The 23778-nt window shown below is 37.2% G+C and overlaps 2 protein-coding genes across 3 annotated transcripts; one reads left to right on the forward strand and one right to left on the reverse strand.

Annotated features, from left to right (window-relative positions):
* Positions 1–2669: 2669 nt before the first annotated feature.
* ascc1 (activating signal cointegrator 1 complex subunit 1) lies at positions 2670–14490 on the reverse strand. Of its 2 annotated transcripts, XM_015003528.2 has the most exons (11): positions 14119–14490; positions 13925–14051; positions 13442–13544; positions 13224–13321; positions 12961–13139; positions 12726–12859; positions 11878–11997; positions 11662–11786; positions 9811–9884; positions 8843–8990; positions 2670–3181 (listed from the first exon to the last, which is right to left on the reverse strand). In XM_015003528.2, exons 2-10 carry the CDS (start codon positions 14034–14036, stop codon positions 8874–8876), a joined length of 1062 nt encoding a protein of 353 aa, XP_014859014.2. In that variant the 5' UTR covers positions 14037–14051; positions 14119–14490; the 3' UTR covers positions 2670–3181; positions 8843–8873. The 2 variants fall into 2 exon arrangements, with proteins under 2 accessions (XP_014859014.2, XP_014859017.2); XM_015003531.2 differs by lacking the exons at positions 2670–3181; positions 9811–9884 and having other exon boundaries at positions 8847–8990; positions 13925–14490.
* A 4953-nt stretch (positions 14491–19443) lies between these two features.
* On the forward strand, positions 19444–22196 carry anapc16 (anaphase promoting complex subunit 16). Its single transcript, XM_015003533.2, has 4 exons — positions 19444–19605; positions 19941–20094; positions 21329–21403; positions 21750–22196. The coding sequence occupies exons 2-4, from the start codon at positions 19953–19955 to the stop codon at positions 21857–21859; spliced, it is 327 nt and encodes a 108-aa protein (XP_014859019.1). The 5' UTR covers positions 19444–19605; positions 19941–19952; the 3' UTR covers positions 21860–22196.
* Positions 22197–23778: the final 1582 nt, after the last annotated feature.

Below are 23778 nucleotides of genomic sequence, written 5' to 3' on the forward strand. Positions count from 1 at the left end.
ATATATGCAGCTTGTCCAAAATGACAATGGGTCCCTTTGGGTGTTTTTCTGGTTAGTGCTTTGTTTGTTCATTCACGTGGCTTTTTAGTCAAAGTTCATGATCAACATAGCTGGCCAAATCTGTTCAATATTCACACTTTGACCATAAAACCGATCAAACACTCAGAACAGACCATGTTCACTGCAATATTTATGCAGTGTTACGTATAAAGCGACAATTTAATTTTTTAAATTTAACAGGTTTTTTTGGGGGGGGGATTTTAAATAAAAGTTTTATTGTGTATATTAGTAAGAGGTAGCAGCTGGCAATAAAAATCAGTGTTTACAAATCAAGCAGCTATATATTAATTTGTAATTTAAGTTCCATTGCATTGTTTATTAATGTCACTTTGGAGTTATAAGCAAAGATGTGCCTACTTGGGCAAAAATATGCATTATGTCATACTGCATTTTAAACCGAGGATGAATTTTGGTATTCAGATTCACCTGTTAATTATTAAAAAGGCTTATAAGACAGTATACGGTTCATTTAAAAAAATAAATAACACTGAATTAAACTTAATTTAACCAACATATTACTTGTTTTCTTATGCAGATTCTATTTTTTTTATTAACCTATGTTTAGGTTCTGTATATTGGGTCAGACCTAGAGCCCAATCTCGTGTAAAATCAGCTCAGGACTGAACCGGTCCACGTTTGACCCAAGCTGGGTCGCTGGTCAGCAGAGTTTAGGATGTACGTTTTCTAAAATGTAACCACATATGAGATTACTTTTGTTGTAAGTGCGGTTCTTTAAATGCAAATTCGGAGGAAGCAACCAACAAGGTAACTAAAAAAATACACCTTACCGAAACTATGCAGAAAGTTAATTTTGAGGGGAATGAAAGTTCATTACATTTACAAACATTGCTGTACGACAGCAATGTTTGATTAGGATTTCACCGCACTGTACCAAATAGTGTGGAGATTTAGAGTACGGAGCCGAGCGAATAAAAAATTTATTACATCCGGTCTTTTTTTTTCCAGAATTTATGACCCACAGAGATTTACTGTACCTGCACATCATTCTGAGTCTCCCCACGTCATTCCCGCTGCTTCTCTTAACTCTGCATGCCCTCTCCTCTCCTCTGCATTTCATCCCCTATGACGATAAACCTAATCCAGCATCCCTCTCTGCTCGGATTCATTTAAGTTTAAGGTTACAGGTATTGGCCAAGGCTGAGTAGCCAGGGGCAGGATCACATTTCTGTCATGCTGCTTAGCTGGCAGAACCAACTCTTGACACTTGCATCAAAGTTGTCGATGTGGCAAATGTGTGCTTCTATTGTACGAGCATGCAGAGCTGCAGAACTGGGAAGCAAGGACAAGAGGAGAAATATCTCCAAGTGTAAAGCAGTGTGTACATGAAAAATATGACGTGACAAGTTAAAAGGGTGCATTAAGCAAAGCATAATGCTAAACGTTGATGATTAACGATCGCACATCTGAATTGGGTCACTTTTTCATGGGCTTTTTTTTTTTACACTTTGCGAATTTAAATGTTAACCGAGAAACCTCTGTTTTGACCGTAGTAATAAATGTTTCCTGAGGGAAATGCTTCAGAGCAGGAAAAGCTGAGAAAACATGTTTATGATAAACTCTAAGCTGTTAAATCATCTTACAAAGCAGGTTTTAGGAATGAGAAGCCACAATATTGCCAGGGGCCCTTACGGGTTTACCGGTTTGGTCCCTACAGCATCTAATGTGGAGACGGGGGAATGTTTTTATTTCTAAGAAAGGCTGTACTCAGACTTATAAGTTCCACTATGATCTGGGTGTCCTAAATCTTTAAAAATATGACAGTGGTGACAAAATGTGGAAAAGCTCAAGGGGTATGATTAATGTTTTCAGATACCAAAAATGAAATCAGCACCATTTGTGTAAAATAGTATTGCAGCTCCTCTTAGATCATTCTGTATGCAACCTCAAAAATCTTTACTTTTTTGCTGTTGATTGCTTAGTTAGCAAATATTGCGAGGAAAGTTGTCACGAGGACTTCAAAATGCAGTAAAGTGATTAACAGGTTGTCACTGCATTAATCAATAAATAGCTTCTGCTGCTCTTGCAAGTTTTACATCAGTTGAGTACAGCAAAAGGAGATTTCGGAAACAGCGCAGTTATTGGACGTTTAATTTCCATTGAACTCTTGAAATCACTACTTCATTATTGAACGCAAGGTAAAGTTTAAAAAATAATTTATAAAAAATACCCACAGGTTTGATTTAGTAACTCGGTTTTGCGCCGTTTTAACACATCGCATTTTTTAGAGGCATATAGACAGTAAGATAAATTTAACAGATCACGATTAAGAACCACATGACTATTAAATTCCATACTTTTCATGTCACCGTCATATATTCAAGTCAAAGTGAATGAACAACTTTGTTGATTTAAAAGCAGCTATCAGGTTTACTCTTTACTAATATGGGAACCAAACTGAGCCATAAGTGTGGACAACATGCAGCCATCGGTTTTTTAACGGTCCAAATTCTGTAATTTTAACCGTTTTTATGTGCATGTGCAACTGAACATCATGTTACCGCCTCAAACTGGCTTGTGATCGTCTTTGGCAAAAACTTTGCTCACATCCATCAAAACAGGAACTGCGGCTGCTTTTTATTTTAGTCATGAAAGCGCCGCATGGTTTACATCTGCAGACCGGAGTCATGTTTGTCAGACTGAGTTCAAGAATAAAGAGATTGACTTGATGCCAGTTCATCTCCCCAAACTGATGCACATTAATAAACCCAGTCCACCCTTCACTAAGCTTATTGAGTTTTCGCAGAAGTAGCAGAAGCTGGGAACTTTTTTTTTATTTTTTTTATTAACATCAGACAAGGCGGTACACAGTGCAGTTTGAAGCCTTTCTTATCTGGAAATATTCCCGTCGTATTACAAATGCAAACAACACATGCGAGTCTAAAGAGTCCTGATGAGCCGCGCAGCTTATCACACCCGCTCGTATTGTCACACAATGAAAGAGCTCTGAGGATTTCTTCAAGAATTCTCGGTAAACAGCAGATGATTACGGAAAGCTGTGAGGGAATGCAATGCGGGGAAGCAAACAGTTTGGCTGCATGCTTCCATTCGTTGCTTGGGTCTGTTGGGGCTTGGTCAGCATCATTTTCTGTCCAGCGAAGACCTGAAACACAAAAAAATCATCAATGTTTGCACTTTAAAGCTCTTGATTTGTACTAATCTACAAGTAATCTCAGTTTTTCATTGTGATTCCTTATGGGTATATCAACTAAAATTCATTAAAGGTTGTTTCATAAATGTTTCATAATGTCATGAAATGAAAGTTGAAGGGGTAGGAATACTTTTGCAGAAAGCAGGATAAAGGAGCATATTCAACTACAACGTACTAAGTCTGAGTGCTCATTTCTCTCTCAGTCTGAGGAAGCTGCATTCTGATAATTGAACCCAAACACTAAAAAAAAAAAAAAAAAGTCTGCATGACAAAAAAGTCAGACTAGCCCGAGATGAAAATCCCCAATCCAAAATCCCATCAGAGGTTATTTCGAATGTAGGGGAAGTGAATAAGCCACATCTGGAGGCATTTAATAAGTAATCTCAAGTGACTTAGAACTGTAAATGAAGCTGCTAGAAATGCATATGGATTCGATTCAATGGGATTCAAACTGGGTCACACAGCTATTAAGACTGCAAAGTTAGTTGAGAGCAGTGTGACAGCAGTTTGCCACTGTTGGCTGAGCACTGAAGCGGCTGTTTTTCGCACTGCAGGCAGCTTACAGCAGCAGATGTGGGAGAAAGTGCAGCACTTTCCCCCAATTAAACGCAGAGTAAACAGAAGCTCGCTTACACTTGAACTGCTAAACATGATCACCTCTGGGAAATGTTCTTTTTGCATTATGTGTGACAAAGCCACGGCACTTTTACTTTGGGATTACAAAGAAACAAAACTGTGCTTCAAGCCTGAGCTTAATTACCCTTATGCAAATGTGTCAACAACAATCAACAACATATTTGGATTGTTTCCCCTTCCTAAAAAAAAAAGTATTGGTTTACTACTTTGCTTGCGAGAGTAAAAACACAACTGCCGATCTTGTGGGAATACCTGCCGGAGCAACATTTTTGTTTTTATTTGATGGTGAACTGCAGAGCCGAGGACACCGCTGAAGCATATTGCCAGGAAGAGTAAAAAGAAAATTCAACTGAAGGATAAAAACGACGATCCTCACGAGGCATCGCTTCTTTTCCAGTAACAGCCCTGTAACTCCTGCACTGAAGTGTTTTTATAGCTTTCCCGTTAGAGGAGAACACTCCCAGCAGTCCGAAACAAGCCCAGAATTGATGAGTGGGCGGTTCTCTGCATCAGCACCAGATACCGGTTAACACCACTGTAATGATGGTGAACGATTTCAGGTGATGTGTGAAACGTTTTCAAGATAAAATACATTTTAAAAAAAAGTATGCAAAAGGAAATCAAATGCGTATAATTTTCCAGGGTCTGATCAGAGAGTTTGCAGCAGGAAATGTAGGTGTCTGTCAGTGTTGTGGTACTCGAAGTTGGTCTTGTCTTGGTCTCGGGTTAGGTGGTCTTGAACACAACACTGGTGCCTGTATTCTCAATCAAAACTGATCCAAAATGCTGATTCATCTTCAGAACTGCGAACATTTCAGAGCATAAACACTTAATCCAGAAGCAACAAACCATGATAGGGACCAGTTTGCCTTCTGCCTTGTCTTCAACACTTATTGTGAAGAATGAATTATAAGAAAGCTGCTGCACTCTGTGTTTAAACACTTTCCAATAAACACGACTGCAGCATAAAACGCATGCGGACAGCTGCAGGAGGCCTCTGCATGAAATTCAGATTCAGCACTCTGAATGATTGGCTGCTGCATGAATCACCTGCCCTCTCACCCCTCTCGCCTTGACTGTCAATCAAGGCTGTAACACCGGTTACTGACACAGCGGTTAGCGTGAATTTCAAACAGTAGAAAAAGATGACGAGAGAATAAAATCTACAAAAGGAAGCTGTTGAAAACGAAGCACCGTTGTATTTTTTTTTTTGTTGCGTCCAAATTGGAAGAACTTTGATTTTGTCGCAATGAATCAGAGAAAGAGATATTTCAGACCAAAGTGAACTTCAGCTTTCTGATCGCATCTAAGTTCATGAACATTTGTGTTTTTGAATTTTAGATTTGCAATCATTTTTTTGCCAGGTTGGGAATTATATAGCACAGATTTTTCCAGTACATTTATAGAGTTTCTTTTCTTTACACACAAGCTGATGAATGTTTAGAGAGGAAATAAAGGTTGGAGGCGGTGTGCCACTAATAATCTTCCTATGTGAAAGATGCCTTAAGAACAGAACACAGTGTTTCCTCTCAAAGTAACTGATATAAAAGCATAGCTATGAAAATAAGCAGAAAAATGTACATAGTTTAAGTAATCCTGTTTTGTTAAATTGCTTTACTTACATTTTTCAAATCATCGTGACTGTGAGAGAAAAAAAATAGAAAAGTTCAAAAGGCATAAGAAGTTTGTACAGTAGCTTTTGCACATATTCCCACACAAACAAATATTTTATTAAAACATACATCTTCCACCTCATTAAAGCTTCAGAAAAAAGGGACGTAGATCAAAAGGAACAAGCACGGTACACAGATCTAATTTATACAGCTTTTTGAAAGCTGCTCAAGCTCGTCCTCAGATTTTGGAGGTCTTAATGGAGCTTCACACCGCAGGAAGAACAAAACTGACTAATTAGGGTGAGACGTGTCAGGGACAGAAACCACGCATCTTGGCTGGTGCGCCAGCAAGCGCAATCACACAGATGCCGGTGACAAGATTTAGTCATTTTTAACAGATTCGCAGATGAGACAAAACATTACAAAAAAACTCACAGATAAAGTGATAATACTGTTCACGTTTGACAGAAATCACATCGAAGGATTAAACATGTTATATATGTAATGGCTGGTTCGGATCAGCGTGCATCATGTATTAAAACATGAAAAGCGTGAAGAACGCGTTACAGTCTGCTGAGTCAGAGCTTTCCAGAAACAGCAAGACTTGTGTAGTCAACACTGGTGAGTGAGTGTCTGCTGTAATAGATCAGACATGAGGCTTAACATAATGCACTGTAATATTCTTGGCACAGCCATCTGCACTGGTGACGAATAAAGGAGTAATGACATGTTAAGGAGGTGCTCGTTATGTCTGAGTGTGTGCTTGTACAAATGTATGCACAGGAATGAGTAGTTTTCACTTGCAATCCTCACAAGGATGAAAACGAGACCTAATTTGGTGCCAAACAATTGCTTGGCCAATACTTCCTGAAAACCCAAAACTGCTTTCATTCCCTTTGGTAACCATCCCACCTAAATAATATCTGCAGTAATGACACAAAACGAACTCACAGATGCCTGAAGAGTTTTGGTGTTCTAAATAAGTTAATAAAGAAGTATCTAGGAATTATATAATGAAAAAAGAAAATCAAATACATGCAAAATTAACTGTAGCCCTAATACGAAAGGGGGTAGTAAGGAAAATATATGTACAAGTTCATGCTAGCACTGCTGCACAGCTAGGTGAGGCAGGAAGTTAGAAAAACTCTGAAGCTTTTGCTCAAAAATAGTAGATTAGGATCCTTACAGTATGACACCATTCAGTGAAAATGTCACGATTAGCACAAAAATCTAAAAGTGTACACAACTTAACTGCTTTTATTTCAATCAAAAGAAAATATTTAACTGCTGCTAACTGTATCAAAATGAATGTTACAGTTATTGTGATTTTGATACATAAGCAAAATCAAAAAGAAGAAAAAAAGAATTACCAGACACTAAATTCTGTTTTGTTTTTCAAATGCTTTTTGTGCAGAACATCATCTATTTTTGTCTTTCTGCATTTCATCAAATAGCACAAGCTTACCAAGCTTCTATTAGCTTGTTAATTAGCTGGGCTATCTGCTCAGGTGGAGAACACAGTGGGCTGTCGATGCCTGCAGTCATCTGCTGCTTGTTGGTTGATAAAAACGTGTTTGTGGTCCTTCAGATTTACACAGCACTCTCTGTATTTCACAAGACTGGAAATCTTTTCAATTCCCCAAATTTGACTTTCTTGCAACTGAAGAAAAAAAACAGAGTTGCTTTCTTCAGGTCAGCTATCCTGCAGTGTGCAGCAATGCTTGGGAAAGTGGCTTCTCTGTCAAACTTTACACTCCAAATAATCAGTGAAAATGCCAGTCATTCCAGACTCCTTTCTTGGAAAAATCATTTAGGATTGGCAGCTCGCTCGTGCCAAGCAACAAAGTAGAAGAAATTAGTCTCACATAAAAATAAGGAAATCATGCCAATTAGACAGACTTTCTGCAAAAAAAAAGATTCCAAAATGTCAGACGAAACTGTATTTGAATGTTATCCTTTTTTCTTTTCTTTTTTTTTCCCCAACAAATAACACAAAATTTGAGATGTTACTTTAAGCAAACACAAATTCGGACCATAACAGATATTTTTAATAAAATGGTAACATCTCCCGCCTCATCAGACAAGCACAACACACTCCCTTAAACCGGCGTTGGTGCAGACATCTGTAGAACTCATCTTTAATCATGTCCCTGCCAAAACAGACGAGAATACACAGTCCTCAAACATTTAATTAAATTGCAAATCATCTGTCGCTCCTCTTTTCCCTTTGTGTACACCTGAGCTCTATTTACTCAGCCCTAGGTGGAAAAACCTTTATGCATGCGTTACCTGGAAGTGGTGCTACACTAGACATGCACTCTTGAACCAGAAACAAGCATCCTGTCTGGAGAGCAAGTGTGCATAATTAGGTCTCTTTGTTGGTCTGAATAAATATGTTTTATTTTACGCCGCTGAGCAAACAGACAAAATGACCATGACTGTGGACAGAAGAACAGAAGAGAAGGTAAACTAGTCGAGCCGCTGCTAAAACGAGCAGCACAGGATGGCATAGTGAACAAAGAGAGCCCTCAGACTTTACTGGTGTAACTTTTGGCCGCTCGGCGATCACGCTCCTGCATGCTAAACAGAGAGAACCACCAGCTGAGAGGAAGGCGAGAGAAAAAAAAAATGGAACGAACAAGAAGCCCTGCTCTTTGTCTGACGTTTGTATTCAGTGACACATTCGACAGAAGGCACAGGGAGCAAAGTTGCAGCAGTTTGTGTGGGTAGGGCTCCTTAAACAGAAAGATGGGGTATAAGATGGGACTGGCTAGTGCAATAAAGTGTAATAAATCATGCATGAAGCATTAACACATTCAGTGAGGTGAAAGGATGTGTGCTACAAGGGGTTATGACATTCAGTGGTGTGAGGATGACATTATACCGTGTCGGGCTGTTTCGACGACTATAAACAGCTTTCTGCCACGACTCAGGACGTTTATTTTTCTTCAAAGTGTTCAGAGTGTCACCTTCATCAACTACAAAATGCTTGAGCATTTATTTTATTCTGTTTAGGCCAATTCATCGCATTGTAAAACAACAAAGATGGGGCCCGTTCAGGATAAAATCACTTTACTGTCAACAACAACCCTACTTCTGCAAAAATTCATCTCTTCCATCTTCAAGATCATAACACAAAATATGATTAATACAAAAGTACATATTTTATGTAGATGCAATGTGTACACACGTTTTCTTCTGATGGACTTTTATTTAAAAATATTGTATTTTACATTTGATAACGTTTGACAAATTCATACCTGAAAAAGCTATGCTCAAAATAAAAGCAAATACATGCTGCCACCTAGAGGTCAGAGCCGCTAACTGCAATTTTCTGCTGCTCCAGATCTACTTTCTCACCCACCTCAGAATATTACGCTCAGCTGGGATAAAGGTCACGAGAAGCTTATGCTGCCAGCAGATGAGTAGTATCCGGTGCAGTCTGTTGAGTACCTCTGTGACAGCTGGACAGTGTTCAGCTCAAACTCTCCAAAACTGTAATTAGCAAATTTCTGAAACACAAGCAAAAAAAAAAAAAACATGTTTTCAGACTTTAAATATCATTTTCAGTTTAAAACAACTATTTTGATAGACTTGTTGGAGGTCAAACAAAAATATTTCTTGCCATCTACGGTGCTTAGCAAAAGTATTCACAGTTCATTGTGTTACAATCTATTTACTTACATTTTATATGACACAAACCTGGTTGACCGTCGCTCTTTTAGACTATTAAAAGCATGAATTATTGTTTTATGATCCAGTCCTGCTTTAAACATTTCCGCCTCTTTATGCCTGACCAGTCTGCCATGTCCTTTAGTCTTCATGATGCCGCTGTTCAGTTATGTTCTAACAAACTTGATTATATTGGACTTTTTTTTCCAGGAGAATCAGAGTAAAAGGGGTCTGTATACCGAAAACGGTACAATAAGGACAAAATGTTGTAATAAATAAACTGAACAGTGTGACCTTTAAAGCGATCAAACATCTGGGAGTATTATTTCACTCAGAGCCTTAAATCTGAGAACATTTTGAAAAAAAGTTGACAGAAGTGAGGCTGGGCAACAAGCTGCTCTGCCAAAACCACAAAACCGGGTTTTACAGAGCTGCTCAAGCTCTTAGGGGCCTCTGAAAGCAGAGAAAATGTCAATCCTATTAATGCAGGTGCACATATGCAGGTGCTGAAAGACAGCATATGTATCTGGTTCATGTCTTTATAGGTTTTCTAAAACAGGAATTTATGTAATCACCCACATGGCTTGGTGTAAATTTAAGAGAATCCAATACCACATTACAAACATTTATGCATTAATCTGGATGGAAAATGGGTCTAACCTTTAATATGTTCCTGGCATCAAAAGCCTCTCTTTCACTTGTGGCTTGTTTTCCTGCTCCACCCCTGTTCTCAACTGGAAAAACACCACAGACCAACAGACAATAAAATGCAAAACACTTTGATAAGTTATCTCAGAAGAGGCAATAAACATGTTTACTTGCAGCTCCGACAGCACCCAGCGAATGTCAAGGTAACTTCGTTTGCTATAAATGGTATTGCGAAACTGAGGACTGGGGGAGAGCGCGGCCGCTGAGGTTTGCACATTGTGGTCGTAAACATGGTCAGCAGTGGCAGACCGCTTTTGCTCTGCGCGGTGTTGTTGTCGGTCAGTCCGGTGCGAATGTGAGAACCGCTGCTGGACGGGATCCATCAGCAAAATGAATGAAGGCATTGTGAGAGTAGCTGGAAAGCAGCACCCTGTTCTGTGCACGTACACAGCTCTGAGGCCAAACAGAGAAGTACCTCCCTGATTCCTCTCTGGGCAATTTAGCTGTTCTATTTGTTTTGAGGCTCAGCTTTGTGGTCACTGCAACTCCGATCTGAGCCAAAAGATAATAAGGGAACATTGGAAAAGTATGTTCCGGAACAAAAAAAAAAAAAAAAAAAGGACAAATATAATGATCCCAGCAGTTCTCCTTTTTTTTTCCTGTTCGTGGTTAGCTGAGGCCTCTTAAGACAAATCACAAATATCCTTTTTATGAATCAAAGGTGGTCATTTTTGGTCACTTTCTCGTGAATGTTCTCACAATTTCATTTGGATATATCTGTAAAAATTGAAAACCTCATGTGTGACCTTAAAATACCACTTTATTTCTACACATCTGAGCTTATTGAAAAGATGCTGTTCTATTCATGACCAGCTGTTGTCAAGTAGAGAAAATGTGATCTACGTCCTGAGGACATCATCTCATGAAACGCTGCTTTTCATAAAGCCTGGGGCAACAAAAATCACACAAAAGTCTTAAAAGCAACTCTTCAACAAACTTTTTTTTTTTAATCACATGTCTTTATGAATTAAGATTCACATCAAGCTAAAATGACAAACCACATGCAGCAGCGTCTGAATAAATTAGATTATCTTTAAAAAAAAAAAGTTAATTTATTTCAGTAATTCAGTTCAACAAGTCGAGCTCATTTATAGATTCATTGCACGTAAATGGATTATTTTAAAATGTTTCTGCTATTTTGGTCATTAATGCTTACACCTAATGAAAACCCCAAATTAAGTTTCTTAGAAAATTTTAATATTACATGAGACTAATGGGGAAAGAATTTTAAATTCAGATGTTGAATGTTATGAACTAGCTATAACTAATTCTGGGAAAAACTTTGTAAAAAAAAAAAAAAAAAGCCTGATGTTCTGAGATTCGTATCCAAGTACATCTCTGGAAAGTTGAGTAGAAGGTCAAAGTGTGGTAACAAAACGTGCACATGCCTGACTACGAACCCATTTAAGAAATTCTTGGGGTACATTCACAAGGTGTGTACTACGGCTGAATTGAGTGTTTAAAATCCACCTCACCCAGATGTATCCAAGGTACATTTACTGACGTCGAGGTAAAAATATAGCGGATGGGAGAAGTTAAAAATGTGGATATAAGAAAGAAAGAAGTCTCCACACTTCCCAGATGCCAACGGATTCTGACAAAACGTTTAACAAGAAACCAAAAAAAATCTCAGCTGAACCACGGCAAATTTCAAACTGGTGGCAAAAGTTATGCACAGGAAGGAGGATGAATTTCAAACATTTTTTGCACATTTTACACGTTCTGGAACCGTTTTGTTAATGGAGAGCAGTGAATGAAAGAGAGAGAATCAAGCTGTCACCAGACGGCGCTCATAGTATTTACCTGTGGTGTCCTTTCTGAACAGCGTGTTCATGACAGTACCATGCAGCTTTACTCTGTCCCACTCCCTGACCATCAGCCCCGCAGAGACAAAATGCTCCACCAGCCGTTCTGCAATCACCTGCAACCTACATAGAATGAAAAAGTTAAGGTAAAACTTAAAATAAAAAAAAAAAATAAAAATAAAAACTGAAACCACTTTTTCTTTGGAATACAAACCTGTCGGATCCATCTTTAACACCGACTTTGGCATACAAGACGTCCACCATGGCTGGATCATCATTCATGTACTCTATACCCGTCACTTCCAACGGCAGAGGCTTTCCTTCAGTGATGTCCCTGATGGAATGCAAAAACAAATTAATAGCGTTTTCAAAATCAACACCTATAAAATGTTTTAAGACATTAGATTCAAAAGAGATTAAATTTTCTGTCAAGCCATTTCACCTCTTTAAAGGCCTTTTAATTAGAGGCCAAAGAACGTGTTGTAGTGACCTAAGTTTTTACTTGTTATAGGCGCCTCCTCCAAAAAAAAGGAATAATATTCTGTGAAGTAAGTAAAAAAAAAACTGAATTTTCTGGGTGTTTATATTATATTTTGCCTAGGTCTATGTATTAAACTCAGAATAACAAAAAAAGAAATGTATGCACAACAAACATAGCTACAATAATCAATATATTGTATGATTTAATTTTAACTTTTGCTTTTCTGGTTACAATAAAGCCAATTAGATCATTATATGCATTTTGGGTTTTACATTTTCTTTGATGTTTTCATACCAAGAGTTCACACCAGCCAATGCCTGTTAGTCCGGTTTTAAGCATTGTTTGGAAAAACACATTTCTACAGCACAAATAAATGACACCATGATTTTCACATGCTATAGTGCAACTTTCATATTTAAGATTAAAGCTGAAGTCATTAGTCTGAGCTTTAAATCAGTGGGAAAAAAATTCAAATTAATCTTTTAAAGAGTAATTTCACTGTTATCTGAAATGTGTTTGTGTTTTCAAATTCATCACAGTGTCAAGCCTGACATGATGAAGTAATTTTTTTAAGCCTCTACCTGATAAAACTTTGGCATTCTTGGAGGCGCTCACATGCTTTTCTCACTTCTGCGTCATTTAACAGAGCCAGGGTGCCAATTGTCAAATGAAGCTTTGCAGGGTTTTGAAAGATGCTTTCCTCCACTCCGTGATCCTGCAAAAGTAGGCGACACATGATTTATTCGTCATCACGCGATGCAATAATTTAAAACTACTTTGACTGGTCCCCATTGTGTTTGCATTTGTCAGGAGCACCTGCGAACACTGTCGCAACACCTCATCTTTAAATGTCTGGAATCCCTCTTGAACTTTGGAGTCATTCAAAGGCAAAGACAGGAAGTGAGTGAAGGGCTGTTTCTTTCGGAAGCTCTCCACAAGGACTTCTACTCGAGTGACCGCAGAGGAAACCGCAGCTTTTTGGGCAGCAGTGATAACTAGAAGCAAAAGAAATGCAAAAGAAGGAGATATTTTGCAGGTAAATTGGTTTCAGAATGACCTGATTTGATATTTATCCTCACCGATTTGTCCTTCTATTCCTTGTTTCGGGATGCTGATTGAGGCTTTGGTGTCAAACTCAAGACGTCTACGAGTTTCTCCTTTTTTCCCAATGATATATCTATATAACAACAAAATGAAAAACATGCTCACCATGCGCACAGTACACCAATGCTTACACAAAAATGTTATTCTTTTCAAGTTTAGGGGGGTTAAAGGGAGCTATTTTTTCACAGCTTACTTGTAAAGAACACTTGGGACATCAATGGCACAGCGGTATCCCTTATCTGTTTGCTCAATGAAGTGGGTGTCACAGGTTTCATCCTCTTCCAGAGCTTCACTCTCTTCAATCATACAAACATGGAGTTGGTTTTTGCAAAACAAACTAGTAGCAACAGTAGACATTTGAAGTTCCTTGCAAAACCATTTATATACACATGGGTAACTTTGTTTTCATATTCGTTCTAGTTAAAATCACTCACGTACTTTCTCGATATTTATGTGGGGACCAACACAAAATACAGTATTCAAGATAATAAAGCTGAGGCATGCATTTATATTTGGTCTTTTTGAGTTGATACTTTGTAGAAGGAACTTGTGCTAAGTACTTGTCTAAAAGTACTTTCTGGTTCTGGTGGTCTATCACATAAAGTCCCAATAAAATACACGTTTGTTTGTGGTTGAAGCGCTACAAAATAATTAAACCTGTCAAATGCTTACTAACCAGATGGTCCCATGTACGAGAAATCTTCTTCTTCATAGTGTTCTTCTTTAACTATGTTTCTTCGATATATTCTGCCGTTTACGTTGATAAGCGATGGGCGCAGAACATCCATTGGTTGCTACCAAACCTAAATTAAAACTGTTAAAATACCAATATAAAGTGACAGAAAACAATTAAAATTTCGTTAAAATTACCTTCAAATTTTTACAACTTCAAAGTAGCAAGTCATACACGTATGCTAGCTAGCCAATCGCTTTACGACACTTTCCTCTAATTTACGGTAACGTGTGTTACAGATCTACATAACATGTAAGCGGAACGAGCTCCCTGGAACGAAAAGATGATTTTGGCTTCGCTTTGGGACAGGCTAACGAAGGTGGATCGCGGAGTTGACAGAGCAGAATTGATACAGAAACAGCTGATCTTGGCGGTTGGCATAAACTGGTTTGTGACTGGACTGCTATGGCGACTCAAGTTGAGGATGAGGGAGACGATGAAATGGATTTTGGTGACTGGACTCCAGTACGTGGTAGTAGAGGATCAGGAAGAGAACGAAGTAGAAAGGAAGAAAGGTTGGTGGAGACACAAAGTAGTAGCAAACGGAGTCTAGAAGAAAATAGTTCAGATGAAAATAATGCAGGTTGCAAGAGGATTGTTGGGCAGGAAACTAAGTTGATCATAAAGTTTAGGAAGGAGGATGAAGGGATACAACTTAGTCCGTTAGCTCTGTCAAGAGAATTAAAAAAGAAGTTTGGAGATCTGACACTTGCTAAGACTCTTAGAGATGGGAATCTGTTGATCACAGTGAGGAATGAAGAACAGAAAAACAAGGTGATGAACGCCCACAGTATTTGTAAAAAACTGATTACTGAGATAAAGATTTTGGGAGAGGGTAAAGTGGTAAGAGGAGTGATCACAGGTATCCCAGTTGGTGAAGATCTAGAAAAACTTAGACACAGTATTAATGGAGGTGAAGTAAGTAAAATCAAAAGATTGATGAGAACAGTGGAAGGTGAAAGGGTGGAAAGTCTCTCAGTAATGTTGGAGTTTCAAACACAAGTTCTTCCTGAAAGGGTAAGAGTCGGGTGTATGTGCTTCCCTGTAAGGCCATATATCCCTCCTCCTCTCAGGTGTTATAAATGTCAGAGATATGGACACATTGCAGCTGCATGTAGGGGAAAACAAAGATGTCCAAAGTGTGGAGGAGAGCATAATTATGATGAATGTAAAAATGGGAAGGATAAGTGTTGTAATTGTGGAGGGCAACATAGGGTGACTTATGGAGGATGTGAAGTCAGAAGGAAAGCAATGGAAATCGAACAAGTCAAAGCTACTAATAATATAAGTTATGCTGAAGCTGTTAAAAGAGTGAAACCTAAGGAAGTTATAAGGAAAGTTCAACCAAACCCAACAACAGAACAGAGACCGAGTGGAACTGAAACTGGGTTAACAGTTGAAAAAATTCTATTGTTCATTGCATATGTAATTAATTGTACAGATCAAGTTAAGCACAAAACAGAAAAAATCAAAATAATTGTGAAAGGGGCAGAGAGGTTTTTTGGTATTAAGGACATATCTTGGGAACACATAAATACGAGGTTAGGGGCAGAAGGAAAGGTCGAAGGACAGGAAGATAAAAACTGATCATCCTACAATGGAACGCTAGAAGCCTTATTGCAAATGGACAGGAATTTAAAGGATTTATTAGAGAGTATAAAGATGATTTAGATATTATATGTATTCAAGAAACATGGCTTAAACCAAATCTTGATTTTGTTATAAAAGGATATGAAAGCATTAGAAGAGACAGAGAGGGGGGATCTGGAGGAGGGTGTATTACATTTATTAAACAAGGAATTCAGTTTAGATTATTAGCTAAAGGAAGAGAGTTAGAATATATCATTACTGAAATTTGGACAGTAAATGGACGATTTAAAATAATCAACTTTTATAATCCATGTAAAAGACTATCATTAGATTTAATGGAGGAAATTGGGGTATTTCTAGAGGGTAAAGTTATTTGGTGTGGGGACTTTAATGGGCATAGCTCTTTGTGGAGTCATCATAATGATCAAAATGGGGATATAATAGAAGAAATAATGGATGTTAAAAATTTGGTCTGTTTAAATGATGGAAGTGGGACTAGAATTAATTTTAGAGATAACACAGAGTCAGCAGTTGACTTAACATTAGTTTCAAATTGTTTAGCAGGGGTTTGTTTATGGCAAGTTTTAAATAAAACAACTATAGGAAGTGACCATTATCCTATTAGGATGGAAGTAAAGCTAAATATAGAGAGGTATTGTATAAAAGGGATAAAGAAGTGGTCTTTTAGGTCTGCGGACTGGGGAAAATTTAGGAAAAGTAGTGAAATAAAAATGTTAAAAGTAGACATGAATAGTAGTATTGATGATTTAAATTCTTTTATAAGTAATGCCATACTTGAAGCAGCTGATCAGGCTATAAGGAAGGAAGGCGGGAGAAGAGACAGAAGGTTGGTGCCCTGGTGGACATCAGAATGTACTAAAGTTATAAAAAAACGAAATAAAGCATTCAAAGTATTAAAAAGAAATCATAATTTTCAGAATCTGAATGAATACAAGAAATTGCAAGCAAATGTAAGAAGGATTATTAAAAATGCAAAAAGAGATTATTGGAGGAGTTTTTGTAATTCAATAGGGAAGGAGACAGATATTTCTAAGGTCTGGGCAATAATTAAAAGGATGAATGGGATTAAGAGAATAAGTGGATATCCAATACTAAATGATGGAGAAATAACAGCAGTTACTGATATAGAAAAAGCAAAAATGTTAGTAAATACTTTTGTTAAAATCCATAGTTCTGAAAATATTAGTGAAGAGGGGAAAAAAGGAAGGCAAAAGACAATATTGGAGAACAAGAATTTATTGCAACAAATGGAAGATACAAATGATCCATTGAATATGTATTTTACAATAAATGAATTAAATATGGCACTCAAAAAATGTAAGCTATCAGCTCCAGGAAAAGATCAAATTTGTTATGTTATGGTTAGTAATTTAAGTGAGTCTTCTAAAAATATTTTATTAGAAATGTACAACAGGATATGGGAGGATGGAGAATTACCAAAAAGTTGGAAGGAAGCAGTGATTATTCCAATTCGAAAACCAGGAAAAGATGAATCCAAACCAGAAAATTATCGGCCAATAGCGTTAACATCCAACTTATGTAAGATAATGGAGAGATTGATAAATGAAAGATTAATATATTATATGGAAAAGAAGGGACTTATATCATCTTATCAGAGTGGTTTCAGAAGAGGGAGAAGTACAATGGATCCAATTTTATGTTTAGAACATGAGATTAGAAAGGCTCAAGTGAATAAAGAGAGTGTTGTGGCAATATTTTTTGATATTGAGCGAGCATATGATATGATGTGGAGGGAAGGGTTATTAATTAAAATGAGAAGAATGGGTATAAATGGTCATATGTTTAGATGGATCAAAAATTTTCTAGAAGGAAGACAAATACAAGTGAGGATAGGGAAGGACTATTCTGAGAGTATGAATATAGAAAATGGGACACCACAGGGTAGTATAGTAAGTCCGTTATTGTTTTCAGTGGTAGTTAATGATATGTTTAAAGAAGTAGAGGGTGGAATGGGATTTTCACTTTTTGCTGATGATGGAGCAATGTGGAAAAGAGGAAGAAATTTAGAATTTATTGTTAAAAAACTTCAGGGAGCAATTTTAGCTGTAGAAAAATGGTCGTATAAATGGGGTTTTAAACTTTCTGTAGAGAAAACTAAAATTATGTTTTTTACAAGGAAAAGAGTTGATGGAAAAATTAAATTAAAATTATATGGACAGGATTTAGAAAGGGTTAAACAATTTAAATTTCTTGGAATGTGGTTTGATGAAAGAATGACATGGGGAGTGCATATTAAGAAAATAGTAGATAAGTGTAGGAAAGTATTAAATATAATGAGATGTTTAGTTGGAACTGAGTGGGGAGCTGATAGAAAATCATTAAAAGCAATTTATACTGGGTTAATTAGGTCAGTCTTGGATTATGGATGTATAAGTTATAATTCAGCAGCAGATTCAAACCTCCATAAGTTAAATATTATTCAACATCAGGCATTAAGATTATGTACCGGTGCTTTTAAAACATCTTCAACAGCAGCATTACAGGTTGAAATGGGAGAAATGCCTCTTAAACTTAGAAGGGATCAATTATCCTTAAATTATTGGTCAAACTTACAGGGACAAAGTCAGGATCATCCAACATTAGAGGTACTTAAACATGGCTGGGAAAATTCAAAGAAACAATTAAAGAGCTTTGGATGGATAATAAACTCTAAAGTTAATGAAATTAATTTAAATCAGTTAGATATATGTCAGGCAGTTCCATTATCTGCAGTTCCACCTTGGTTAATTCATGATACTGAGGTTGATTTTTCCGTCTTAGAAAAGAGCAATAAAGATAAATTTAGCAATATGAATAGTAATATAATACAAGAATACTTAAATGAATATTGTAACTATGTACAAATCTACACAGATGCATCAAAAAATACAGCTAATAAGGTAGGGATAGCATTTATTGTACCACAGTTTCAGATTAAAGTAGGAAAAAGGATCAGTGATGGAGTCTCAGTGTATACAGGAGAAATGCTTGCTTTACTTTTAGCAGTTCAGTGGGTGGAAGAGGTAAGACCATTAAAATCAATTATTTGTTCAGATTCTAGTTCTTCATTATTTAGTTTGCAAAATAATAAATCAGATAGTAGACCAGATATATTAATTGAAATACAACAAACACTTTACAGAATCAATATGATGGGGCTAACAGTAAATTTTGTTTGGGTTCCAGCACATCACGGGATTAAGGGTAATGAAATGGCAGACAGAATGGCCAAAGAGAGTACTAACCGGGTGAAGATAGATATTAATGTTAGTTTTAGTATAACAGAAATAAAGGGTACAATTAAAAAAAAAACAAGAGAGAGGTGGCAAAAGTTATGGGATGAAGAAAAGAAAGGAAGGTGGTTATATAAAATTCAAAAGAATATTGGTCAAATGAGAAGAACAGAAAGAATAAGAAGAGAAGAGATAATTATTTCACGGTTTAGAATCGGACATACTGGACTAAATAGATCATTATTTCTAATAGGGAAACATCAGACAGGGAAATGTGACTGTGGGGAAGATGAGACATTGGAACATGTTATTTTCAGTTGTAGGAATTATTTGATGCAAAGAAATAACTTAATTAGAAACCTTAGTAGCATGAAAATGAAATTTGATATTGTTGATTTATTACAGAAAGATTCAGGAAGTAGAGGATATGAGGCCTTATTTTATTTCTTAAAACAGTGTAAGTTGTTTAATAGGATATAGTAATATTTATTTATTTATTTATTTATTTTTTTTTTTTTTTTTTTTTTTTTTGTCATGTGGTCCACACTCCTTACCAGTTGGTGGCGGTAATGCATACCTAAAGTTTCTTGCCAACCGCCATTAAAATTCAAATAGAAGAAGAAGAAGAAGCTCCCTGGAACACTATAGAAATGAACCATTCAGATTGTTGTGACATCTTTTAAAATGGCAACTCTCTTTTTGACGTACATTACAGACGGCTAAACAAACACCGCGAGCTAAACTGCGTACGAATAAGACCGAACAATCTGGAAAATTACGGTAGGGTTTTACTATTTAGAACATCTGAGCTGATTGTATTGTGTGGAGAAATATCTAGGCCGAGTGGTCATTCGCTCCATTGCTACAGTTAGCTTTCCTACCAGCTGTTCTGATAGCTGAATCGGAATGCATTTTTGAAACTAAAACAAACGATTTTACGTTTTTTTTGTTTGTTTTTTTTTTTTTTTTTGATGTGGTTAGACTCATATACATAATAAAGATGGTTAGACTGATTGTAGCTTGCTTTGTGATTGATTCGTTGTTGCTCTGCAGACACTTTAGGATTAGCCGTGAAGAATAAAGTTCTCGTTGACGTTTTGGTATGTTCTTGGTAGCTTCCTAAGGCCATGGCAGCGTCTTCGTCGTCCTCCTCTGCGGGAGGTGTGAGCGGTAGCTCGGTAACAGGCTCTGGATTCAGCGCTTCAGAGCTCATCCCTCCCAGGAAAGTTCTCTACACTTATCCGAAAGGAGCTGGGGAAATGATGGAAGGTATGTTGTTGTTGTTTTTGTTTTTTAGATGTATGATAGCATGGGCTGATCCTGACGGAAAATAAACACTGTTTTGGGAAAGATATTTTCATATAATCAGCAAGATAGATTCATTCAACTGGGAAAATAATAACAATTCAATGATTCCCTAATGATTATTTGCAGAGGAGAAAGTTACATTCATAAACTGACCCCCATAAACAAGACATGCTAAATTTGCTATCCCTGAAACAACACCACCTTGCACTTTTCCACATTTTAAGTCAAAATGCGGATTTCCTCAACACAAAGTTGTCTATATGTGATAAAATGATACAGGGATTCATTTATTTGCAATTAAAAGAACCCATGCAAATTCTAAGCTTCTCATCCATCAAATGGAAAGGAAAAAAAAGTGTATCAGAGCTGCAAATCTGACTGGATAGGCCACAATAATGTGAGAAACAGCAAGGAGACCCAGAGTAGTGGTAAGAAGTAAGCCACTAGAAGTTTTGTCGAAAGTTTGCCTCAAGTCATGTGGAGGGAACAGCCCCTTGGACAGCTTGATCAAAACTCTAAATAGAACTAAGAATCTGCAGCAAGACTTAAAGATTGATGTTTACAGACACTCTCTGACTGAGCTTCATCTGCAAAGAAGAATTAACCAAATTGACAGTCTACGGGTATGCAAACCTGGTAAAGACGTAGTTTGTAGTTGCAAAGTAATCAAATTTACTTCTAAAGTTTACTCGGCCAAAAAGCTTTACATTAACCCTGTCCAGATAAGCTATCGGTCTCTCTAAGCTTATCTTGGATTGAAAATTGCACAATAAAGACATCTTTGTATCAGATCAACAAACACAGATATTCTTTTGAAGAAATGAACATAGTTTCCTCTGGACCAAATACAAAACAGGCCATCCTGAAACGCATTCAAAAGCAAAGCTCTCAGGGTTTTAGAGTTGCATCAGTGCCCTGGGCAAAGGTTATGTACTGTTTTGTGACGACAGCCCTGATGCTGAAAGTATATCAAGATTTAGAAAATCTATACCGCCTTAAAGATTACAGAGCTTGCAGGGACGACCTTGCATTTTTCAATAATAAACAAGAGTAAAAAAAAATATATATATATATATACATAAACAAGTACAGCTAGTACTGAACTGCCTGCAGTCCAGATTCTCATTTATCACAAAGCCCTGAAAATATCAATTTTGATCATGCTGCACCTTTTTAATGCTATTTCTATTTTCAGATGGCTCTGACAGATTTTTATGCGAGTCTGTGTTCAGCTACCAAGTTGCCTCCACGCTAAAGCAGGTTAAGCAAGGTAAGTCCTGGTTCATACTCCTTAAACTTTTTCATATTTCCGAATTTTGACTTATTAAAACCACAAACATCTGTGTTCCTGTTGGGTTAAGTGTCTGCCTCAAACTAGAGTGCACAATCGTGAAATGGAAGAAACTTACTCTTTTTCTACTTTCTTGTACAAATTGAACTTTGAAAAATGTGACATATATTCAACCAACACGAGTCAATTCAGTAGGCATCAAATTTTCAAGTCTTAACTTTTGGTCTAATGTGGCAACAGCACTATTTTCCACCAATTCTGAGCTCCTTTAGGTTAACCTAATAAAACTTGATATGGTACTAAGGTAACCTGTTTGTTCTTTCAGATCAACAAGCATCTAGAATGGAGAAACTTGCGAGCCTTGTGGAAGAGCTGGAAGCAGACGAATGGCGTTACAAACCAATAGAGCAACTACTGGGATTCACACCGTCCTAGTCAAAGTCATTCAGATGCCTTTTGTGGAATAAATCAGCCAAACAGAATGAAGACAATAGGAAATGTTTTATTCTGTCTCACATGTGATACTTTTTGGATGTAAGAGTTTACACTGTAACATAGAACTAAGTTATTTCAACATGTTGAACGTAAGATTTTTTTTGTTTTATATTTTGCACAATTTTGTGTTTACCTTTTTTAAACCTATTTCCTATCATGTGTACCACCTAAACTAAAATACCTTTCAGCTTAATCTTACAACTACTCAACTTGTAATATTATTTAATAGTCATAAAATGTCTTTCATCTCATTTAGACTAATAAAACGGATTCTTGACATGCTTGGTGTTGTGTAGTTTGTTCTTATTAATCCTTTTTCACTGAGTTTTAAGCTCTCTCTCATCTGGTAACTGATTTCCTTATGATTTCCTGCTTCACGAATGTGCCAAAGTTTGACGCACAGCACCGCTGTTGTTTTCATGCAGCTTTCTGTGTTTACAGCGAGAAAGTACACACGGATCACTCCGAGCGGTTGTTTTCATCCAAATGAAGGCCGGGAATGCACAGAACATACTGTCCTTTGGCCCGGCCCTGGCCAGTGCAGGACACGCCTCCAGCTGGTGGTTAGATTTCATCCACAAGGAGCTTGATCCAGAGGACTCTCGCAGTTGTTGTCTGGATAGTTTTCTTTGTCTTTTTAAAAGTTTTCAAGTATGAAAACTTCACTGTTTGTGTGTGTAAATTTCCGGCTTTATTAGCATAATTCAAAAACATCTACTTCAGAACACCATGTGCCTACATGTGACTTTCACTTCCTCTCTTGCAAAGTACACGTTATTCCACGCCTACGCACGTGAAACAGCATAGCATACGTCTGGCGGTTATCCAGAACTCTATGATCTAACTGTACTGCGTATGTACAGTTTGCTCACCCATGAGTGATACGATTGCGATTATTTTTGCACCAAGGCTACACGGCCTCTTTTTAATGCCTAATTGTTGTTCTGTGTTGCTTGTACGTGTTCATGCACACATTTCTGCACCCATATCCATTTCCCCCACATTTCATCTTTTATGATCTGGTCCTACAGTGTTGTGGGGGTTTCACTCCTCCAGATTTCTTCTGTTTTCGCTTCTTTTGTCACACTTAAATGTTCAGAACTGTCAAGGAACATTTAATATCACAGCTAACCTGAATTAAATGGCAATTTTCTGAGGGGAATGAAGGTATTTGTGACTAAGTAGTTATCCCACGAACCTGGTTGCAACTGAGTTTTAAAAGAGTTTTTTTATACTGTTTTGGAAGAACTTTGGTATAACTCTCTTGACAATATAGTTTTAATTCAAACATTAGGATTTATTTGATCATGAATAACCTGTGCAGAATAGGTTCAGTATCTCCATAAAATTAAGTTTACACATTGACTAGAGCCTACCAAAACTTTAATTTTGAGGTTATTATTTGTGACTCACTCAGAGGTGGGCTTGTACGTTCGATTTTAAGATCACAAACTGATTAATAGAAATTCTCCCTAGGACTTTGTGGTATTTCGGAGTGTCCTGCCTCCATTAGTTATGGCAAACTGTCCAAGGACTGAAGTGACAAAACAGCCCCTAATTGTTCCACTGCCATTTTTGCACAGTTTCTTTTTATTGTTGAATGAGGAATACTTACAAATGAGATTTTCTTTAGATGTTCTGGGTTTTTTGTATCGCCTCCTGAATCAGTCGCTGATGCAAACTGATAGTCTGGTTACCAGCATATCGAGGCATGACATGTTGCTTTTTGAGACCTTTAAACCTACTTCATGTTGTTAGCATCTAAAAGTCATATCTGCGCTGTACAGATCGAATAGCAATCATGCCTTAGTGGTAATCATAGTTAATTTATGACTTCAGAAAGAAAAATAATGGCCTCT

The sequence above is a fragment of the Poecilia mexicana genome, unplaced genomic scaffold, assembly GCF_051168715.1.
Source record: "Poecilia mexicana isolate PSO_F unplaced genomic scaffold, ASM5116871v1 scaffold_19, whole genome shotgun sequence".
NCBI lineage: Eukaryota > Metazoa > Chordata > Actinopteri > Cyprinodontiformes > Poeciliidae > Poecilia > Poecilia mexicana.

What these genes read in the sequence shown, in the direction of transcription:
- ascc1 (XM_015003528.2), bottom strand. Translation starts at nt 14,036, where the DNA reads ATGGATGTTCTGCGCCCATCGCTTATCAACGTAAACGGCAGAATATAT. An exon ending in AGGAATAGAAGGACAAATCG is followed by an intron (nt 13,140 to 13,223) that starts GTGAGGATAAAT and finishes TTTTGCTTCTAG; the next exon opens with TTATCACTGCTGCCCAAAAA. An exon ending in GAATGCCAAAGTTTTATCAG is followed by an intron (nt 11,998 to 12,725) that starts GTAGAGGCTTAA and finishes GCATTCCATCAG; the next exon opens with GGACATCACTGAAGGAAAGC.
- anapc16 (XM_015003533.2), top strand. Translation starts at nt 19,953, where the DNA reads ATGGCAGCGTCTTCGTCGTCCTCCTCTGCGGGAGGTGTGAGCGGTAGC. An exon ending in AGCTGGGGAAATGATGGAAG is followed by an intron (nt 20,095 to 21,328) that starts GTATGTTGTTGT and finishes TTCTATTTTCAG; the next exon opens with ATGGCTCTGACAGATTTTTA. An exon ending in GCTAAAGCAGGTTAAGCAAG is followed by an intron (nt 21,404 to 21,749) that starts GTAAGTCCTGGT and finishes TTGTTCTTTCAG; the next exon opens with ATCAACAAGCATCTAGAATG.